General features: G+C 38.2%; 1 protein-coding gene across 6 annotated transcripts in view; it reads right to left on the bottom strand.

Moving 5' to 3' along the window:
• TEX9 (testis expressed 9) overlaps nt 1–23,340 on the bottom strand; it is a 218,461-nt gene that overhangs the window by 57,615 nt on the left and 137,506 nt on the right. For all 6 annotated transcript variants that reach the window (XM_060150535.1, XM_060150546.1, XM_060150572.1 and 3 more), the window contains 2 exons: nt 10,484–10,547; nt 8,647–8,726 (listed from right to left, as the gene is read on the bottom strand). In XM_060150535.1, the coding sequence (XP_060006518.1) occupies nt 8,647–8,726; nt 10,484–10,547 (144 nt within the window). The remainder of the gene's footprint in view (nt 1–8,646; nt 8,727–10,483; nt 10,548–23,340) is intronic.

Below are 23,340 nucleotides of genomic sequence, written 5' to 3'. Positions count from 1 at the left end.
TTATAACTTACCTTATTCTTCAAATTATAGATTTCTAATACTTACACGTAAAAAAAATTATATAATAACAGATCCACATACACTCTCCAAGAAAAATGGCATTCTCCCGATTTCAAGCTATTATACAAAGCTATACTAATCAAAACAGTATGGTATAGGCATGAAAACAGACACATAGATCAATGGAGCAGAATACAGAGCCCAGAAATAAACTCACTCATATAAGCTCAATTAATTTATGACAAAGGAGCCAAGAATATACAAAGGGGAAAGGATAGTTTCTTCAGTAAATAGTGCTGGGAAAAATGGACAGCCACGTGTAAAAAAAAGAAAGTGGACTGTTATCTTACATCATACACAAAAGTAAACTCAAATGGATTAAACATTTGAATGTAAAACCTGAAACCATAAAGCTCCTAAAAGAAAAATATAGGTGGCTAGCTCCTTGACATCAGTCTTAGTGATTATCTTTTTGGATTTGACACCAAAACCAATGGCAACAAAAGCAAAAATAAACACATGGGACTACATCAAAGTAAAAAGCTTCTGCACAGCAAAGGAAAGCACCAACAAGACTAAAGGTAACTTACTGAATGGGACAAAATATTTGAAAATCATGTATCTGATAAAGGATTACTATCAAAAATATACTTAAAAAACTCATAAAAGTCAATTAAAAAAAACCCAACAAACAACTGGATAAAAATGGGCAAAAGTGGAAGAGACGTTTTCCCAAGAGGACAAATAGATTGCCAACAGATGCATGAGAAGAAACTCAACATCACTAATCATCAGGGAAATGTAAATCAAAACCACAATGAGCTATCACTTCACACCTGTAAGAATGGCTATTATCAAAAGATAAGAGATAACAAATGCTGGCAAGGCTGTGGAGAAAAGGGAACCCTTGCACACTGTTGGTGTGAACATAATTTGGTACACCCTCTATGGAAAACAGTATGGAGGTTCCTCAAAAATTAAAAACAGAGTGGGGAGGAGTCAAGATGGCAGTGTAGAAAGACGCAAAGTTAGCATCTCCCTACAACTAGGGTGCCTGCCGACTGCTGGTGGGGGACTCTGACCCCCAAGATGGGAGGAACCCCAGAGTGAGCTGGTAGGATGTAGGGGGACAGAGGTGGGAGGAGAAGTGGAGGCCAGACAAGATCAGTGCCCGAGTGCAGGGAGATCACGAGAGGCAGCTGGGAGGGACTCTCCGGGAAGAGGAAGAGTGGGAGAGGAGTGGAGGGCGATCACCTGGCCCACTCAGGCCAGGGAGCCTGCTGAGCTCCCAGGCCGATCCCCTGCCCTCCAAGCCCCCTCCAGGCTGTGTGGGTCCTTGTGGGCATAGGAGGAAGGCCAGGGAGATCAGGAGAGGCAGGTGGGAGGGGCCCTGCAGGAGGCACCCTGCAGGAAGAGCAGGAGAGGAGTTGATGGCATTTGCCCCACCCACTTGGGCCCAGGACACCTGCTGGGCTCCCAGGCCAATCCTCTGCCCTCCAAAGCCCCACTCCAGGTCACGTGGGTCCTTAGGGGCATAGGAAGGAGGCCAAGGGGAGGACAGTAGAGGCACGTGGGAAGGGCCCTCCAGGAGGAGCAGAGGGCAACTGCCCCGCCCACTTGGGCATGGGAAGCCTGCTGAGATTCCAGGCTGGTCCCCTGCCCTCCAAGGCTCCCCCTTCCCCGCCTGGCCACGTTGGTCCCGGGGGCATAGGAGGGAGGCCGGGGAGATCAGGAGAGGCAGGCAGGAGGGGCCCTCCCAGACCCCAGACTGGAGGAGCAGGAGAGGAGAGGAGAAGAGGGTGTTTGGGCTGCTCAATCGAGCTCAGGAAGCCTGTTGGGCTCCCAGATGAGGTCCCCTGCCCTCTGATATCAGAGGTGGGGGTCATGCCTGGGCCCCTTTTGTTCCTTGAACCTAAGCCACCCCCCTCAGCCCCCAGGGCCCTTTCCAGCCCTGTGGGTCCTGAGCACTGGCCCTACCCACTGCCCAAACCTCACCCTTGCTTAGGCCCTGCTTTCCACAGTCAAGGCCTTCCCCCCCACTTTTTTCTTTTCCCTCCTCCTCTTTTTACTATTGTGGTACTGATGTACCTTCTGGTTGTTGATTCATCTATATATATATTTTTATATTCTTCCTAACATATCTGTTAGTTTCCTAGTCTGATTTTATCTTTTACTTTGTTATTGTTCTTTTTTTTCTTTTCTGCCCCAGGTGGCTTGTGGGATCTTGGTTCATGAACCTGGGGTCAGGCTGAAGCTCCTGTGGTGGGAGCTGAGTCCAAACCACTGCACACTAACAGAGAACCTCAGACCCCAGGGAACAGTGATCCGAGTGAGGTCTCTTGGAGTTCATCATCTCAGCATCAAGACCCAGCTCTACCCAAAAGCCTACAAACTCCAGTGTTGGAAGTCTCAGGCCAAACAACCAGTAAGACAGGAACACAATCCCACTCATAAAAAAAAAATGGAACAGCAAAAAATATCACACAGATGAAGGAGCAAGGTAAAAACCTACAAGACCAAATAAAAGAAGAGGAACTAGGCAAGCTACATGAAAAAGAATTCAGAGTAATGACAGTAAAAATGATCCAGAATCATGGGAATAGAACGGAGGCATGGCCTGAGAAAATACAGGAAATGTTTAACAAAGATCCAGAAGAACTAAAGAACAACAAAGAGAGATGAACAACACGATAACTGAAATGAAAAATACACTAGAAGGAATCAAAAACAGAATAACTGAGGCAGAAGAATGAATAAGTGAGCTGGAAGACAAAATGGTGGAAATAACTGCCGAGGAGCAGAATAAAGAAATAAGAATGAAAACAACGGAAGACAATCTCAGAGACCTCTGGGACAACACTAAACACAGCAACATTTGAATTATAGTGGTCCCAGAAGAAGAAGAGAAAAAGAAAGGGTCTCAGAAAATATTTGAAGAGATTATAGTTGAAAAATTCCCAAACATGGGAAAGGAAATAGTCACCCAAGTCCGGGAAGCACAGAGAGTCCCATATGGGATAAACCCTAGGAAAAACACACCAAGACACATATTAATCAAAATAACAAATATTAAATACAACAAAAAATATTAAAAGCAACAAGGGAAAAACAAATAATAACATACAAAGGAATCCCCATAAGGTTATCAGCTGATTTTTCAGCGGAAACTCTGCAGGCCAGAAGGTAGTGGCAGGATATACTTAAAGTGATGAAAGAGAAAAACCTACAACCAAGATTACTCTATCCAGCAAGGATCTCATTCAGATTCAATGGAAAAGTCAAAAGCTTTTCAGACAAGCAAAAGCTAAGAGAATTCAGCACCACCAAACCAGCTTTACAACAAACACTAAAGAAACTTCTCTAAGCAAGAACACAAGAGGAGAAAAATACCCACAAAAACAAACCCAAAACAATTAAGAAAATGGTAACAGGAACATACATATTGATAATAACCTTCAATGTAAATGGATTAAATGCCCCAACCAAAAGACACAGACTGGCTGAATGGATGCAAAAACAAGACCCATATATATGCTGTCTACAAGAGACCTATTTCAGACCTAGTGACACATATAGACTGAAAGTGAGGGGGTGGAAAAAGATATTCCATGCAAATGGAAATCAAAAGAAAGTTGGAGTAGCAATTCTCATATCAGACAAAATGGACTTTAAAATAAAGATTATTACAAGAGACAAAGAAGGACACTACATAATGATCAAGGGATCATTCCAAGAAGATACAATAATTATAATTGTTTATGCACCCAACTTAGGAGCACCTCAATACATAAGGCAAATGTTAACCATGAAAGAAGAAATCGACAGTAACATAATAACAGTAGGGGATTTTACACCCACTTATACCAATGGACAGATCATCCAAACAGAAAATAAATGAGGAAACACAAGCTTTAAATGACACAATACACCGGATAGATCTAATTGATATTTACAGAACATTCCACCCAAAACTGGCAGAATACACTTTCTTCTCAAGTGCACATGGAACATTCTCCAGGATATAGCACAACTTGGGTCACAAATCAAGCCTTGGAAAATTTAAGAAAACTGAAATTGTATCAAGCATCTTTTCTGACCACAATGCTATGAGATTGGAAATCAGTTACAGGAAAAAAACTGTAAAAAACACAAACACATGGAGGCTAAACAGTGCGCTACTAAATAACCAAGAGATTACTGAAGAAATCAAAGAAGAAATAAAAAATACATAGACACAAATGACAATGAAAACATGATGACCCAAAACCTATGGGATGCAGCAAAAGCAGTTCTAAGAAGGACATTGAGAGCAATTCAATCTCACCTCAAAAAACAAGAAAAATCTCAAATAAACAATCTAGCCTACACTTAAAACAACTAGAGAAAGAAAAACAAAGAAAACCTAAAGTCAGTAGAAGGAAAGAAATCATAAAGATCAGAGTAGAAATAAATGAAATAGAAATAAAGAAAACAATAGCAAAGATCAATAAAACTAAAAGCTGGTTCTTTGAGAAGGTAAACAAAATTGAGAAAACCTTAGCCAGACTCATCAAGAAAAAAAGGGAGAGGATGCAAATCAATAAAATTAGAAATGAAAAAGGAGAAATCACAACTGACACTGCAGAAATACAAAGGATTATAAAAGACTACTACAAACAACTATATGCCAATAAAATGGACAACCACAAAGAAACGGACAAAATCTTGGAATGGAACAATTTCCCAAGACTGAACCAGGAAGAATTAAACAGACCTATCACAAGTAATGAAATTGAAACTGTGATTCAAAATCTTCCAACAAACAAAAGTCCAGGACCAGATGGCTTCACAGGTGAATTCTATCAAACATTTAGAGAAAGGCTAACACCCATCCTTCTCAAACTCTTCCAAAAAATTGCAGAGGAAGGAACACTCCCAAATTCATTCTACAAGGCCACCATCAGTGTGATACCAAAACCAGAAAAATATGCTACAAAAAAAGAAAATTACAGGGGCTTCTCTGGTGGCGCAGTGGTTGAGAGTCCGCCTGCCGATGCAGGGGACGCGGGTTCGTGCCCCGGTCCGGGAAGATCCCACATGCCGCGGAGTGGCTGGGCCCGTGAGCCATGGCCGCTGAGCCTGTGCTCCCTAATGGGAGAGGCCACAACAGTGAGAGGCCCGCGTACCGCAAAAAAAAAAAAAAAAAAAAGAAAATTACAGACCAATATCACTGATGAATGTAGATGCAAAAATCCTCAACAAAATACTAGCAAACAGAATCCAACAACACAATAAAAGGATCATACACCATGATCAAGTGGGATTTAACACAGGGGATGCAAGGATTCTTCAATATACACAAATCAATCAATGTGATACACTATATTAACAAATTAAAGAATAAAAACCATATGATCATCTCAATAGATGCAGAAAAAGCTTTTAAGAAAATTCAACACCCATTTATGATAAAAACTCTCCAGAAAGTGGGCCTAGAGGGAAGCTACCTCAACATAATAAAGGCCATATATGACAAACCCACAGCAAACATCATTCTCAATGGTGAAAAACTGAAAGCATTTCCTCTAAGATCAGGAACAAGACAAGGATGCCCACCCTCACCACTATTATTCAACATAGTTTTGGAAGTCCTAGCCACAGCAATCAGAGAAGAAAAAGAAATAAAAGGAATACAAGTTGGAAAAGAAGAAGTAAAACTGTCACTATTTTTTGATGACACAATACTATACATAGAAAATCTTAAAGATGTCACTGGAAAACTACTAGAACTAATCAATGAATTTGGTAAGGTTGCAGGATACAAAATTAACACACAGAAATCTCTGGCATTCCTATACACCAACAACAAAAAATAAGAAAGAGAAATTAAGGAAACACTCCCATTTACCATTGTCACAAAAAGAATAAAATACCTAGGAATAAGCCTGCCTAAAGAGGCGAAAGACTTGTACTCAGAAAAGTATAAAACACTGATGAAAGAAATCAAAGATGACACAAACAGATGGAGAAATATACCATGTTCTTGGATTGGAAGAATCAGTATTGTGAAAATGACTATACTACCCAAAACAATCTACAGATTCAATGCAATCCCTATCAAACTACCAATGGCATTCTTCACAGAATTAGAACAAAAAATCTTACAATTCATATGGAAACACAAAAGACCCCAAATAGCCAAAGCAATCTTGAGAAAGAAAAACAGAGTTGGAGGAATCAGGCTCCCCAACTTCAAACTATACCACAAAGCTACAGTAATCAAGACAGTATATTACTGGCAAAGAAACAGAAATACAAATCAATGGTACAGGATAGAATGCCCAGAGATAAACCCACACACCTATGGGCACCTAATTTACGACAAAGGAGGCATGAACATACAATGGAGAAAAGACAGCCTCTTCAATAAGTGGTGCTGGGAAAACTGGACAGCTACATGTAAAAGAATGAAATTAGAACACTACCTAACACCATACATAAAAATAAACTCCAAACGGATTAAAAACTTAAATATAAGACCAGACACTATAAAACTTTTAGAGCAAAACATAGGAAAAACACTCTTTGATATAAACCACAGCAAGATCTCTTTTGACCCACCTCCTAGAGTAACAGAAATAAAAATCAACAAATGGGACTTAATTAAACTTAAAAGCTTTTGCACAGCAAAGGAAACCATAAACAAAAAGACAACCCTCAAAATGGGAGAAAATATTTGCAAGTGAAACAACAGACAAAGGATTAATCTCCAAAATATACAAACAACTCATGGAGCTCAATATCAAAAAAACAAACAATCTAGTTAAAAAATGGGCAGAAGACCTAAATAGACATTTCATCAAGGAAGACATACAGATGGCCAAGAGGCACATGAAAGATGCTCAACATCACTAATTATTAGAAAAATGCAAATGAAAACTACAATGAGCTATCGCCTCATGCTGGTCAGAATGGCCATTAACAAACAAGCTAGAAACAATAAATGCTGGAAAGGGTGTGGTGAAAATGGAACCCTTCTACACCGTTGGTGGGAATGTAAATTGATACAGCCACTATGGAGAACAGTATGGAGGTTCCCTAAAAAACTAAAAATGGAACTACCATATGACCCAGCAATCCCACTGCTGGGTATATACCCTGAGAAAACCATAATTCAAAAAGAGACAAGCACCACAATGTTCACTGCAGCACTATTTACAATAGCCAGGACATGGAAGCAACCTAAGTGTCCATCGACAGAGGGATGGATAAAGAAGATGTGGCACATATATAAAATGAAGTATTACTCAGCCATAAAGAGAAACAAAATTGAGTTATTTGTAGTGAGGTGTATGGACCTAGAGTCTGTCATACAGAGAGAAGTAAGTCAGAAAGAGAAAAACAAATACCGTATGCTAATGCATATATATAGATTCTAAAAAAAAAAAAAAAAAATGGTACGGATGAACCTAGTTGCAGGGCAGAAATAAAGAGGCAGACATAGAGAATGGACCTGATGACATGGGGTAGGAGTGCGAAGCTGGGGTGAAGTGAGAGTAGCATCGACATATATACACTACTGAATGTAAAACAGTTGGCTGGTGGGAAGCAGCAGCATAGCACAGGGAGATGAGCTCGGTGCTATGTGATGACCTAGAGGGGTGCGATAGGGAGGATGAGAGGGAGGCTCAAGAGAGAGGGGATATGGGGACACATGTATGCATATGGCTGATTCACTTTGTTGTGCAACAGAAACTAACATGGTATTGTGAAGCAATTACACGCCAATAAAGATTTAAAAAAAAAAAGAAAAAAGAAAAAATATATTAAAAAGACAACTGTCATATGATCCAGCAACCCCATTTCTGGGTATTTATCTGAAGAAAATGAAAACACTTATTTTTTTATATATATGCACGTCCATGTTCATTGCAACGTTATTTACAATAGGCCAGATATGGAAACAACCTAAATGTCCATCAATGGATGAATGAGAAAAGAACATATGCTTTTATATATATATGTTAAAGTATTATATAAAATGATATTTATATATATATATATAACTATTACTGAGCCATAAAAAAAGAATGAAATCTTGCCATTTTGACAACATGGATGGACCTCGAGGGCATTATGCTAAGTGAAATAAGTCAGAGAAAGACAAAGACAAATAAGTGATCTCACTTGCACGTGGAATCTAAAAACAGACAAATAAAAACAAGCCTATAGATACAGAGAACAGACTGATGGTTGCCAGAGGCTGGTTGGTTGGGAGCAGGAGAAATAGGTGAAAGGAGTCAAAGAGCACAAATTTCCAATTATAAAATAAGTAAGTCATGGGGATGTACTGTACAGCATGGAGACTATACTTAATAATACTAATGGCATATTTGAAAGCTCCTAAAAAATTAGATCTTAAAAGTTTTCATCACAGCGAAAAAAGATTCTGTAACTATGTATGGTAATGGATAGTAGCTATACTTGCTGTGGTGACCATTTCACAATATATACAAATACTGAATCATTGTGTTGTACACCTAAAACCAATATAATGTTGTATGTCAAATATACCTTAATTAAAAAAAAAAAAACAGAAAACAATCTTAAAGCATTTACCCAGTAAAAAGAAAAAATTTTTAAGGTGTTTGGGAATTTAAGTCTTACCTTAAACTGTAATCATCTTCCTCTTCATATGATTTAATTTGTGTTGAAATAGACTGAGATCGTACTTCTTGCTGATCTCTCTAGTTAAATAAAACAAAGTCATGTAGGAAAATAATGTACAAAACTAGGATATAGTCAAGTGCCTTTCTGATCATTAATTATTTCAGAGTTGTCCACAATTTCTATAAAATCAAAGCACAGAATTCTAAAAGCTATGGTATCAAAATAAGATCTGTAACAATGTAGTTTCACCCTTTCACTCATTCTTGGTTAAAAGAGTCAGTTCTAAGGCAAAATTGTAAGAATGCCAATGCCTTTACATGATCTTAGCTGACTCCTGCTTCCCAACTACGTTAGAGCTTCCATCTTCTGTAACATGCAAAGGAAATAAGGTTCACAAGAAGTGGAAACATAAATCCATTTAATGGATAGAAAAACTTGTCTCAAATCATAAAAACTTCAATGTTAAGATGACCACATAGAAATGAAAGTGCTAAAAATGAAGCACTAAGAGTGAAAGCTTTTGGAGAAGATGTATTAATATGAAAGTGAAAAAACAAAAATTCAATGTGGCAAAAGTTATATCCATTAGAGGACTCTGATCAGAATACATAATGAATCACCCACTCTAACATAACGTTGAGTTTCTGAACATTATTTTCAGAAAAATTATTTTCCTGCTCTTCAGACACTGACAAAAACTAAAAGATGTAATAAAATGTTTATTTTTTAGTAAAATATTTAATTACAAATGCAACTAGTAAATCTGTAACCATTATCTAAATATTCTCATTCCTAAACTAACAAATAATGATGGATCTAAGACATTAAAATATTGCCTATTCTTCCCTGCCTCCATCAACTCCAAAGTGGGGTGGGGGTGGGATTTAAATGAAAGAGAATTATAAATGAATTAGAATAAAAAATTTAAGAAGTTTGAAAGCAGCTACTTTATTCCTCTAAGGAATATTACTATATCCTATCAACTAATATTGGGAATGCTGATACTTAGGGAGGGATGCTTAAAGTAGGAATAACCAATTTGGTAGCCAGAATGGGGCAAATATGCTTACATTGTCTAGTGATGTAACCTCGCTACATTTTTCCTGACTATAAATCTGATTATGGTCTAGCCCTAAGAATCTGAGTTATATCCAACTGCAGAGTTTAAGAAACGGATTACCATCTGAGCATTAATGGTAGTTGTTAACCTTTATTCAGCTTCTGTCCAGAGACCATTTTATTTCTATCCTTACTGAATTACCAGTACTAATTCTATATAGCTACTTGCAAATATTAATCTTAAAATAGTGGGAAATACTATTCAATATTAATGTTCCTATTAATTAGATGATTGGAATATCTAAATGGAAAACACTTTTTCAGTGGCTTTTAGAAAACGTGTGCTGGGCTTCCCTGGTGGCGCAGTGGTTAAGAATCCGCCTGCCAATGCAGGGGACACAGGTTCGAGCCCTGGTCCAGGAAGATCGCACATGCCGTGGAACAACTAAGCCCGTGTGCCACAACTACTGAGCCTATGCTCCACAGCCTGTGCTCCACAACAAGAGAAGCCACTGCAATAAGAAGCCCATGCACTGCAACAAAGACCCAATGCAGCCAAAAATAAATAATTTTTTTTTAAAAAAGTGTGCTTATCAAAAACATATACATGCATGTATACACATACTTATGCATATATTGATGTTCAGTTTATGATAATTCACTGAGCTGAAAATTTATGCTTTGGGCACTTTTTTGTATGTATGTTACACATCAAATTAAAAAGTTAAAAAACTAGCACTTACATGGAATTACTATTAATTGTACATTCACTTACTATTACTTCCTCAGCTTGTCGAACCAGATCAGCCGTTTTTGCCTCTAATTCTGCATTTAAACGCCTAAAAGGAGAAAAAAATAATTGTGATAGACTGAAGATTGTAACACAAAAATAAAAGTAATTAAATTTCAATAACTACAATTTAGCTAATCAATAAATGCCAAAACATACACATGACATTTTTATTTGAAAATTAACACAACTATTACGAAGCTTATCTCCAAATCCCCATGATCCTTCTTTCTGGTGGAAGCTCAAACCATGTAACTCCTAGCCTCTCCCTGGCCATTACTTCAGGTGGAATGATTTACTTCGGAAGAATAAACTGGGTGGGTTCAACTCAGTTCCACTCTCCATGTTCTTGGGATCAACTCCAATTGGGAACAGGAGTGGGGTGGGGTGTGGAGGGGGCTGATTTCATCAGGGGTGTTCAGGTGACTGGGGAGGTATATCTGGGGTTTAGTGAGCAGACCTGAGGTGGCTCATACCTCAGCTACATACTTCAATATCAGCTTCATCAGGAATACAGGTGATTACTTTCACCTACACCTGCCACTCCTTTTTTTTTTTCCAATCTATTTGGAATCTAGCAAAGAACAGGAATACTATTTACTCCCATTAAGACTGTAAGGATAGCAATGCCATTGTGGGAAACCATTTTTAAAGAAAAAATTGCTCATCATCCTACCACCATCATCCAATCATTTTTAAAATTCCCTTCTAATTTTCATATGTAGGCACACACACAATTTTGTACTGTTCTACCATAACAATACAGATGGAATATATTTATCTCTATATAATTTTTATAATTAGTGCCTTAAATGGCTATGAAATATTCTAGAGTTGAAGTGAACATAATGTACTAAACTGTTCCCCCTGTTAGTTGAAGTCCCCTTCTCAGTTTTAAAGGTTAACATTATAATAAACAACTTCAAAAGCATGTAACTTTTAAATTCTATTCGTATATCACATTTCTAGACTATCTAGGCTCTTCTGAAGTTTTATGAAGAAAATATGCAGAGCAATTTTTTAAATGAGATACCTTGTTTTTTTAGATATGTGATTCAGAAGTACCACAAACCAGTGATGACTCCCACCCCCAGGAAGAAAAAAAGCAGTATCACATCCCTTCTTAAAAAAGTCTGATGTTTTAAGAAATATTTTTGTATCTTAGGATAAGTTAATCAAAATAAAAATATCTAATAAAGACTTAAAGTTGTATTCCAGGTGGCTTTACCTGATTTTTCACATTTCCTTAACAAGAACCAATAGAGGTTTCTGGTCAATATAACAGGCTGAGATAAATCAAAAGGCTATTCTTCTGCTCCAAAACCCATAGAAATCTGGATAAAATATAATGAACGAAATATTGCTAAACTTAAACTTAGGCAGGGAAAATACCCTGGCACTAAAAATAAAGCAGCAACTAAAAATGAGAGCAGTAAACAGGAACAGAAGCCAAAACAGCTTAACAGCTAGAAACTGATGCACATGAGAGAGTCACGAAGGGCTACACCTGTGAACCACAGACCACAAAAACACTACCCATAACCTTAGGTGAATGGAAATGAAACTAGAGCCGTGTGTGGAAAAGATTCTCTTGTGAGTAATCAGAGCACATAGGAGTGTACTCCAAGTTCATCTTACCCAGATGGTACAGGGACACTATGCCAAAACTTTAATATAGTAAGTTGGATTAGAACCAGTGAAAACTCTGATAAGCTAATAAAGTTAAATGCAAAACCACACTTAGGGATTTACTCATCTAGAACAAATGCAACTCTCTCAGAAAGCAAACCCCACTAAAGATGTCTTCACAAAAGTAACAAATTGCATTAAGAAACAAGTGCCTGGACCGGGGTGGGAAGATGGCAGAAGAGTAAGACACGGCGATCACCTTCCTCCCCACAGAGACACCAGAAATACATCTACACGTGGAACAAATCCTACAGAACACCTACTGAACGCTGGAAGAAGACCTCAGACCTCCCAAAAGGCAAGAAACTCCCCCACGTACCTGGGTAGGGCAAATGAAAAAAGAATAAACAGACAAAGAATAGGGACGGGACCTGCACCAGTGGGAGGGAGCTGTGAAGGAGGAAAGGTTTCCACACACTAGGAAGCCCCTTCGTGGGCGGAGACTGAGGGTGGCAGAGGGGGAACTTCGGAGCCGCGGAGGAGAGCACAGCAACAGGGGTGCGGAGGGCAAAGCCGAGAGATTCCTGCACAGAGGATCGGTGCCGACCAGCACTCACCAGGCCGAGAGGCTTGTCTGCTCACCCGCCGGAGCGGGCGGGGCTGGAAGCTGAGGCCCGGGCTTCAGTTGGAGCGCAGGGGTTGGCGGCGTGAACACAGCCTGAAGGGGCTAGTGCGCCACGGCTAGCCGGAAGGGAGTCTGGGGAAAAGTCTGGACCTGTCAAAGAGGCAAGAGACTTTTTCTTCCCTCTTTGTTTCCTGCTGCGCGAGGAGAGGGGATTAAGAGCGCTGCTTAAAGGAGCTCCAGATACGGGCACGAGCCGCGGTTAACAGCGCGGACCCCAAAGACGGGCGTGAAGACGCTAAGGCTGCTGCTGCCGCCACCAAGAAGCCCGTGTGCGAGCACAGGTCACTCCCCACACCCCTCTTCCGGGGAGCCTGTGCAGCCCGCCACTGCCAGGGTCCCGGGATCCAGGGACAACTTCCCCGGGAGAGCACACGGTGCGCCTCAGGCTGGTGCAACGTCATGCCGGCCTCTGCCGCCGCAGGCTCGCCCAGCATCCGCACCCCTCCCGCTCCCCGTCCTGAGTGAGCCACAGCCCCCGAAGCAGCTGCTCCTTTAACCCCCGTCCTGTCTGAGCGAACACAGGCCCTCCGGCGAACTACACGCAGAGGCGGGGCCAAATCCAAAGCTGAGCCCCAGGAGCTGTGCGAACAAAGAGGAGAAAGGGAAATCTCTCCCAGCAGCCTCAGAGCAGCGCATTAAAGCTCCACAATCAACTTGATGTACCCTGCATCTGTGGAATGCGTGAATAGACAACAAATCATACCAAATTGAGGAGGTGGAATTTGAGAACAAGATTTATTCTTTTATCCCCTTTTCCTCTTTTTGTGAGCGTGTATGTGTATGCTTCTGTGTGAGATTTTGTCTGTATAGCTTTGCTTTCACCATTTGTCCTAGGCTTCTATCTGTCCGTTTTGTTTTTCTTAAAAAATTTTTTCTTTCTTAACAGTTATTTTTTATTTTAATAACTATTTTATTTTATCCCCTTCCTTCCTTCCTTCCTTCCTTCCTTCCTTCCTTCCTTCCTTCCTTCCTTCCCTCCCGCCCTTCCTCCCTCCCTCCCTTCTTTTTCTCCCTTTTATTCTGAGCCGTGTGGATGAAATGCTCTTGGTGCTGCAGCCAGGAGTCAGTGCTGTGCCTCTGATGTGGGAGAGACAACTTCAGGACACTGGCCCACAAGAGACCTCCCAGCTCTACATAATATCAAACGGCGAAAATCTCCCAGAGAACTCCACCTCAACACCAACACCCAGCTTCACTCAACGACCAGCAAGCTACAGTGCTGAACACCCTATGCCAAAGAACTAGCAAGACAGGAACACAACCCCACCCATTAGCAGAGAGGCTGCCTAAAATCATAATAAGTCCACAGACACCCCAAAACACACCACCAGACATGGACCTGCCCACCAGAAGACAAGATCCAGCCTCATCCACCAGAACACAGGCACTAGTCCCCTCCACCAGGAAGCCTACACAACCCACTGAACCAACTTTAGCCACTGGGGACAGACACCAAAAACAATGGGAAATACAAACCTGCAGCCTGCAAAAAGGAGACCCCAAACACAGTAAGATAAGCTAAATGAGAAGACAGAAAAACACACAGCAGATGAAGGAGCAAGATAAAAACCCGTCAGACCTAACAAATGAAGAGGAAATAGGCAGTCTACCTGAAAAAGAATTCAGAATAATGATAGTAAAGATGATCCAAAATCTTGGATATAGAATAAATTCAAGAAACATTTAACAAGGACCTAAAAGAACTAAAGATGAAACAAGCAACGATGAACAACACAATAAATGAAATTAAAAATACTCTAGATGGGATCAATAGCAGAATAACTGAGGCAGAAGAATGGATAAGTGACTTGGAAGATAAAATAGTGGAAATAACTACTGCAGAGACGAATAAAGAAAAAAGAATGAAAAGAACTGAGGACAGTCTCAGAGACCTCTGGGACAACATTAAACGCACCAACATTCAAAGTATAGAGGTTCCAAAAGAAGAAGAGAAAAAGAAAGGGACTGAGAGAATATTTGAAGAGATTATAGTTGAAAACTTCCCTAATATGGGAAAGGAAATAGGTAATCAAGTCCAGGAAGCACAGAGAGTCCCATACAGGATAAATCCAAGGAGAAACATGCCAAGACACATATTAATCAAGCTGTCAAAAATTAAATACAAAGACAACATATTAAAAGCAGCAAGGGAAAAACAACAAATAACACACAAGGGAATCCCCATAAGGTTAACAGCTGATCTTTCAGCAGAAACTCTGCAAGCCAGAAGGGACTGGCAGGACATATTTAAAGTGATGAAGGAGAAAAACCTACAACCAAGATTACTCTACCCAGCAAGGATCTCATTCAGATTTGATGGAGAAATTAAAACCTTTACAGGCAAGCAAGAGCTGAAAGAGTTCAGCACCACCAAACCAGCTTTACAACAAATGCTAAAGGAACTTCTCCAGGCAAGAAACACAAGAGAAGGAAAAGACCTACAATAACAAACCCAAAACAATTAAGGAAACAGGAATAGGAACATACATATCGATAACTACCTTAAATGTAAATGGATTACATGCTCCCACCAAAAGACACAGACTGGCTGAATGGATACAAAAACAAGACCTATATATACGCTGTCTACAAGAGACACACTTCAGACCTAGGGACACATACAGACTGAAAGTGAGGGAATGGAAAAAGATATTCCATGCAAATGGAAATCAAAAGAAAGCTGGAGTAGCAATTCTCATATCAGACAAAACAGACTTTAAAATAAAGACTATTACAAGAGACAAAGAAGGACACTACATAATGATCAAGGGATCGATCCAAGAAGAAGATATAACAATTGTAAATATTTATGCACCCAACACAGGAGCACCTCAGTACATAAGGCAAATACTAACTGCCATAAAACGGGAAATCGACAGTAACACATTCATGGTAGGAGACTTTAACACCCCACTTCATCAATGGACAGATCATCCAAAACGAAAATAAATAAGGAAACACAAGCTTTAAATGATACATTAAACAAGATGGACTTAATTGATATTTATAGGACATTCCATCCAAAAACAACAGAATACACATTTTTCTCAAGTGCTCATAGAACATTCTCCACGACAGATCACATCTTGGGTCACAAATCAAACCTTGGTAAATTTAGGAAAATTGAAATTGTATCAAGTATCTTTTCCGAGCACAATGCTATGAGACTAGATATCAATTACAGGAAATGATCTGTAAAAAATACAAACACATGGAGGCTAAACAATACACTACTTAATAACGAAGTGATCACTGAAGAAATCAAAGAGGAAATAAACAAATACCTAGAAACAAATGACAATGGAGACACGATGACCCAAACATATGGGATGCAGCAAAAGCAGTTCTAAGAGGGAGGTTTATAGCAATACAATCCTACCTTAAGAAACAGGAAACATCTTGAATAAACAACCTAACCTTCCAGCTAAAGCAATTAGAGAAAGAACAAAAAAAAACCCAAAGTTAACAGAAGGAAAGAAATCATAAACATCAGATCAGAAATAAATGAAGAAAACAATAGCAAAGATCAATAAAGCTAAAAGCTGGTTCTTTGAGAAGATAAACGAAATTGAGAAACCATTAGCCAGACTCATCAAGAAAAAAAGGGAGAAGACTCAAATCAATAGAATTAGAAATGAAAAAGGAGAAGTAACATCCAACACTGCAGAAAGACAAAAGATCATGAGAGATTTCTACAAGCAACTCTATGCCAATAAAATGGAGAATCTGGAAGAAATGGACAAATTCTTAGAAATGCACAACCTGCCAAGACTGAATCAGGAAGAAATAGAAAATATGAACAGACCAATCACAAGCACTGAAATTGAAACTGTGATTAAAAATCTTCCAACAAACAAAAGCCCAGGACCAGATGGCTTCACAGGTGAATTCTATCAAACATTTAGAGAAGACCTAACACCCATCCTTCTCAAACTCTTCCAAAATATAGCAGAGGGAGGAACACTCCCAAACTCATTCTATGAGGCCACCACCATCCTGATACCAAAACCAGACAAGGATGTCACAAAGAAAGAAAACTACAGGCCAATAGCACTGATGAACATAGATGCAAAAATCCTAAACAAAATACTAGCAAACAGAATCCAACAACATATTAAGAGGATCATACACCATGATCAAGTGGGGTTCATTCCAGGAATGCAAGGATTCTTCAATATACGCAAATCAATCAACGTGATACACCATATTGACAAATTTAAGGGGAAAAACCATATAATCATCTCAATAGATGCAGAGAAAGCTTTCGACAAAATTCAACAACCATTTATGATAAAAACCCTCCAGAAAGTAGGCATAGAGGGAACTTTCCTCAACATAATAAAGGCCATATATGACAAACCCACAGCCAACATGGTCCTCAATGGTGCAAAACTGAAAGCATTTCCACTAAGATCAGGAACAAGACAAGGTTGCCCACTCTCCCCACTCTTATTCAACATAGTTTTGGAAGTTTTAGCAACAGCAATCAGAAAAGAAAAGGAAATAAAAGGAATCGAAATCGGAAAAGAAGAAGTAAAGCTGTCACTGTTTGCAGATGACATGATACTATACATAGAAAATCGTAAAGATGCTACCAGAAAACTACTAGAGTTAATCAATGAATTTGGTAAAGTAGCAGGATACAAAATTAATGCACAGAAATCTCTGGCATTCCTATACACTAATGATGAAAAATCTGAAAGTGAAATCAGGAAAACACTCCCATTTACCATTGCAACAAGAAGAATAAAATATCTAGGAATAAACCTACCTAAGGAGACAAAAGGCCTGTATGCAGAAAATTATACTGATATAAGAAATTAAAGATGGAGGTTCCTTAAAAAACTACAAATAACACTACCATATGACCCAGCAATCCCACTACTGGGCATATACCCTGAGAAAAGCATAATTCAAAAAAAGTCATGTACCAAAATGTTCATTGCAGCTCTATTTACAATAGCCCAGAGATGGAAACAACCTCAGTGTCCATCATCGGATGAATGGATAAAGAAGGTGTGGCACATATATACAATGGAATATTACTCAGCCATAAAAAGAAATGAAATTGAGTTATTTGTAGTGAGGTGGATGGACCTAGAGTCTGTCATACAGAGTGAAGTAAGTCAGAAAGAGAAAGACAAATACCGTATGCTAACACATATATATGGAACCTAAGAAAAAAAAATGTCATAAACAACCTAGGGGTAAGACAGGAATAAAGACACAGACCTACTAGAGAATGGACTTGAGGATATGGGGAGGGGGAAGGGTAAGCTGTGACAAAGTGAGAGAGTGGCATGGACATATATACGCTACCAAATGTAAAATAGATAGCTAGTGGGAAGCAGCCACATAGCACAGGGAGATCAGCTTGGTGCTTTGTGACCACCTGGATGGGTGGGATAGGGAGGGTGGGAGGGAGGGAGATGCAAGAGGGAAGAGATATGGGAACATATGTATAACTGATTCACTTTGTTATAAAGCAGAAACTGACACACCATTGTAAAGCAATTATACTCCAATAAAGATGTTAAAAAATAAAAGAAACAGGGCTTCCCTGGTGGCGCAGTGGTTGAGAATCTGCCTGCCAATGCAGGGGACATGGGTTCGAGCCCTGGTCTGGGAAGATCCCACATGCCGCGGAGCAACTAGACCCGTGAGCCACAACTACTGAGCCTGCGCATCTGGAGCCTGTGCTCTGCAACGAGAGGCCGCGACAGTGAGAGGCCTGCGCACCGCAATGAAGAGTGGCCCCCACTCGCCGCAACTAGAGAAAGCCCTCACACAGAAACGAAGACCCAACACAGCCAAAAATAATAAATAAATACATAAATTAAAAAAATAAAATAAAAAAAAATAAAAGAAACAAGTGCCCAGGAGGGACAATCAACAGATTATTTCTTTCCTTCTACTAACTTTGGGTTTTGTTTGTTCTTCTATTTCTAATTCCTTTAGGTGTAAGGTTAGGTTGTTTATTTGAGATTTCTTTTTGTTTCCTGAGGCAGGCTTGTATCGCTATAAAGTTCCGTCTCAGAACTGCTTTTGCTGCATCCCATACAATTTGGATTGCTGTGTTTTCATTTTCTTTTGTCTCCAGGTATTTTCTGATTTCCTCCTTGATTTCTGCAGTGATCCAGTGGTTTAGTAGCATATTTTTTAGCCTCCACATGTTTGTGTTTTTTGCAGTTTTTTTCTTGTAGGTGATTTCTAATCACATAGTACTGTAGTTGGAAAAGATGCTTGATATGATTTCAATTTACTTAAATTTACTGAGACTTGTTTTTTGGGCTAGCATGTGATCTTGAAAAGAATGTGTATTCTGCTGCCTTTGAATAGAATACTATGTGTTCTGTTTGGTCTAACGTGTCATTTAAGGCCAGTGTTTCCTCATTGATTTTTCTGTCTGAATGATCTGTCCATTGATGTAAGTGGGGTGTTAAAGTTCCCTACTATTATTGTGTTACTGTCCTTCATTTCTGTTGTCATTTGCATTATGTATTTAGATACTCCTATGTTAAGTGCATATATATTTACAATTGTTATATATTTTTCTTCGATTGATCCATAATCATTATACTACAAATCTACAGTAGCCAAAACAGTATGGTACTGGAACAAAAGCAGACACAGAGATCAATGGAACAGAATAGTGAACACAGAAACAAACCCACGTTTATATGGGCAATTAATCTATGACAAAGGAAGCAAAAATATGAATGAGGAAAAGACAGTCTTTCAATAAATGGTGCTGGGAAGACTGGACTGCTACATGTAAAAGAATGAAGTTAGAACTTTTTTTCCACACCATATTCAAAAATAAACTCAAAATGGATTAAAGACTTAAATGTAAGACCATAAAGCATAAAACTCCAGAAGAAAACAGAGGCAGAACACTCTGACATAAACCACAGCAGTATTTTTTGGATCTGTCTCCTAAGGCAGAGGAAACTAACTAAATAAATAATAGGACCTAATTAAATTTAAAAGGAAAGGAAAGGAAAGGAAAAGAAAGCATTGACAGGGCTTCCGTGGTGGCGCAGTGGTTGAGAGTCTGTCTGCCGATGCAGGGGACACGGGTTCGTGCCCCGGTCCGGGAAGATCCCACATGCCGCGGAGCGGCTGGGCCCGTGAGCCATGGCTGCTGAGCCTGCGCGTCTGGAGCCTGTGTTCCGCAACGGGAGAGGCCACAACAGTGAGAGGCCCGTGTACCGCAAATAAATAAATAAATAAATAAGAAAGCATTGACAAAATGAAAAGACAATCTACTGAATGGGAGAAAATATTTGCAAATGATATGACCAACCAGGGTTTAATGCCCAAACTATATAAATAGCTCATACTACTCAATATCAAAAAAACAAATAACCTGGTTAAAAAATGGGCAGAAGACCTGAATAGACATTTTCCCAAAGAAGAATATAGACAGCCAACTGGCACATGAAATGCTCAACACTGTTAATCATCAGAGAAATGCAAAGCAAAACTACAATAAGATATCACCTCACACCTGTCAGAATGGCTATCATCAAAAAGACCACAAATAACAAATGTTGGCAAGGATGTGGAGAAAAGGGAACCCTTGTGCACTGTTGGTGGGAACGTAAATTGGTGCAGCCACTGTGGAAAACAGTATGGCAGTTTCTCAAGAAGTTAAAGATATAACTACCATATGACCCAGGAATTCCACTCCTGGATATATATCCAAAGAAAATGAAAACACTACTCTGCAGAGATATATTCACCCCAATGTTCATAGGAGCATTATTTACAATAGCCAAGATATGGAAGCAACCTACATGTTCATCAACAGATGAATGGATAAAGAAGACGTGAGATATATATATATATATATATATATATATATATATCTGCATACATACCATGGAATACTATTCAGTTATAAAAAAGAATGAAATTTTGCCATTTGCAACAACATGAATGGACCTGGAGGGTATTATGCTTAATGAAATAAGTCAGAGAAAGACAAATACTCTGTTATCACTTATGTGTGGAATCTAAAAAATGAAGCAAATAATGAATATAACAAAACAGAAACAGACCCATATATGTAGAGAACAAACAAGTGGTTACTAATGGAGAGAGGGAAGGGGGGAGGAGTACAATAGGGTTAAAGGATTAAGAGACACAAACTACTATGTATAAAATAAATAAGATATAAGGATATATTGTACAGCACAGGAAATATAGCCATTATTTTATAATAACTTTAAATGGAGTATAATCTATAAAAGTTTTGAATCACTATGCTGTATACCCCAAAATGGTATAATATTGTAAATCAAGTATACTGCAACAAAACAAAAAGAAAAATGACAAATATTTGAAACTTGAAGAATATAGCAAGAAACATAAAACAAAAGACAATACTTTATTTAAAAAGAGATAATGCTGAGAATATTCCAGAAATGAATAAATATAGGGAGCTCAAGCAGAATTAAGAAAAAAATCCACACCTGTACACATTATAGTGAAACTGCAGAACTTCAAAGACAAGGAGAATGTTCTTTAAACTACAAAGCAAATATTTAAAAAGAAGAGAGAAAAATAGTCTACCAGCATGACTATCTTAAATGCTGGCAGTAGATGCCTTATCAATATCTCTAGATTCCAATGGACAATGAAATGGTATCTTTAATGGACCATCGGGAGGTGGGGGGGCAGGGACTAGCCATTTCAAGTTCTATATTCAGCTAAACTATCTTTGAAGAATAAGCGCAAAGTAACAAAATTTTCGGGTAAGACTGGAGAATTTAAGACTCCGATTTTCATATAGAGAAGTAATGAATGGTCTATGCTTCAGAAAAGAGGAAATTGAACCTCGAAAAAAAATGCAAAGAAATGAGAAAACATGATGATAAATCTAAATTAGTACAGAATATGAAAATAACAGGTAAGGGTATTCAAAGCAAAGGGGAAATAAGTATTATATAACTTGACAAATGAGGGAAACCAAGTTAAAGCATTCTAAGGTCTTTCCAAACCAGTAAAGGAAAAATAAAGACATAATGAAAACTCATTCAACCAACAAAAGACAGAAAGAAAAACAAAGAAAAGGCATAAATAGAAAAAAAAATTAGATGGCCCAAACAACTTCAAATTAATAAACAAAATAATATAAATAAATTCACTCATTAGAAGGCAGAAATTACCAGAGAATATAAAAGAAATGCTCTTAATAAAGCTAAATGACGTAAAAAGTTTGAGAATAAAGGAATAAGATATAACAGACACTACATAATAATGAAAGGAATTATTCATCAAGAGGATTTAAATAAATCAAACAATATAGCCCCCAAACAAAACTGGACACAATTATAAGGAGAAATTTTTAAATCATAATTATAGCCGATTTCAGTACATCTCTAACAGAAACCAATACAGGTACTAGAAAAAAAAATGGTGATGATACTGATGTTATGGACAGCAATATTAACTAGCTTGATCTAAGATATGAGTCAACAAATAGTGAATACACTTTCTATCAAAGAACACACAGAATATTTACAAAAATTCAACACGTACCTGGTCACAACTAAGTTTCAAAACATTTTTGAAAATCAATATTACATACATTCTCTGACCATAGTACAATTAAAAATAAATTATAAAATAACAAAAATAAAACAAACAAGCAAACAAACGGATGCTTGGGAACTACAAAAACACACTCCTAAAATAATCACTATGAAAAATCATAAAATATTTAAAACTAAATAACCACAAAAGAAATATATATATCAAAACAGATACTGAAATACCGATAAGCTGTGGTTGGAGAGAAATATACAGAAATTAAATGTATGTATTAAAAAATAAGAAAAACTAAACTAAAAAAAGAAACTAAAAAAAAAGAAGAAATAAATCCACCATTAGAAGAGAGAGAAATAATAGAGGTAAGACTAATCAAAAAAAAATTTTAATCACATAGATTAGTAATAAAACCAAATGCTAATTCTGTGAAAAGACCAAATAAACATATACACCTTCCAGCAAGACTGACAGAAAAGTCCCCAAAAGAAGGTGTGTATAAGGTTGCAGATACAGTCAAAACTTAAAACATAAGAGAATAATTAGAATAAATGTATGTTAATACATTTTAAAACATACATGAAGTGGACACTTTTTCAGAAAACTAGAAAATAACCAAAATTTATTCTGGAAGCAAAAATTATTAAAGAAACTGCATTCACAGGCAAAAAAAAAAACCCACACTAGACTCAGTTTCACAATTTTAATCAAAGGGCAGATGATCTCTGATTACAAGAAGCTTCCAAGAACAGACTAAAACAAAAAAGGAAAACTATTCAGCTTATTTTATGTGGCTAGGATAATAATCACATCAAAATCAGAAAGGCAAAGAACTAGAAAAAAGTGCAAGACCAATTTCATTTCTGTTTATAGCGGAAAAAAACCTCCATAAAATTAAAGTAATCTAATCCAGGGGACTTTAAAAGAAAACAAGAAATCTGCCTTTGTAGTTTAGTATGTTAAAACATTAAACGAG

This window comes from Lagenorhynchus albirostris, chromosome 1, assembly GCF_949774975.1.
Source record: "Lagenorhynchus albirostris chromosome 1, mLagAlb1.1, whole genome shotgun sequence".
Taxonomy (NCBI): Eukaryota; Metazoa; Chordata; class Mammalia; order Artiodactyla; family Delphinidae; genus Lagenorhynchus; species Lagenorhynchus albirostris.
This window is presented reverse-complemented; position numbering and strand designations above follow the sequence as displayed.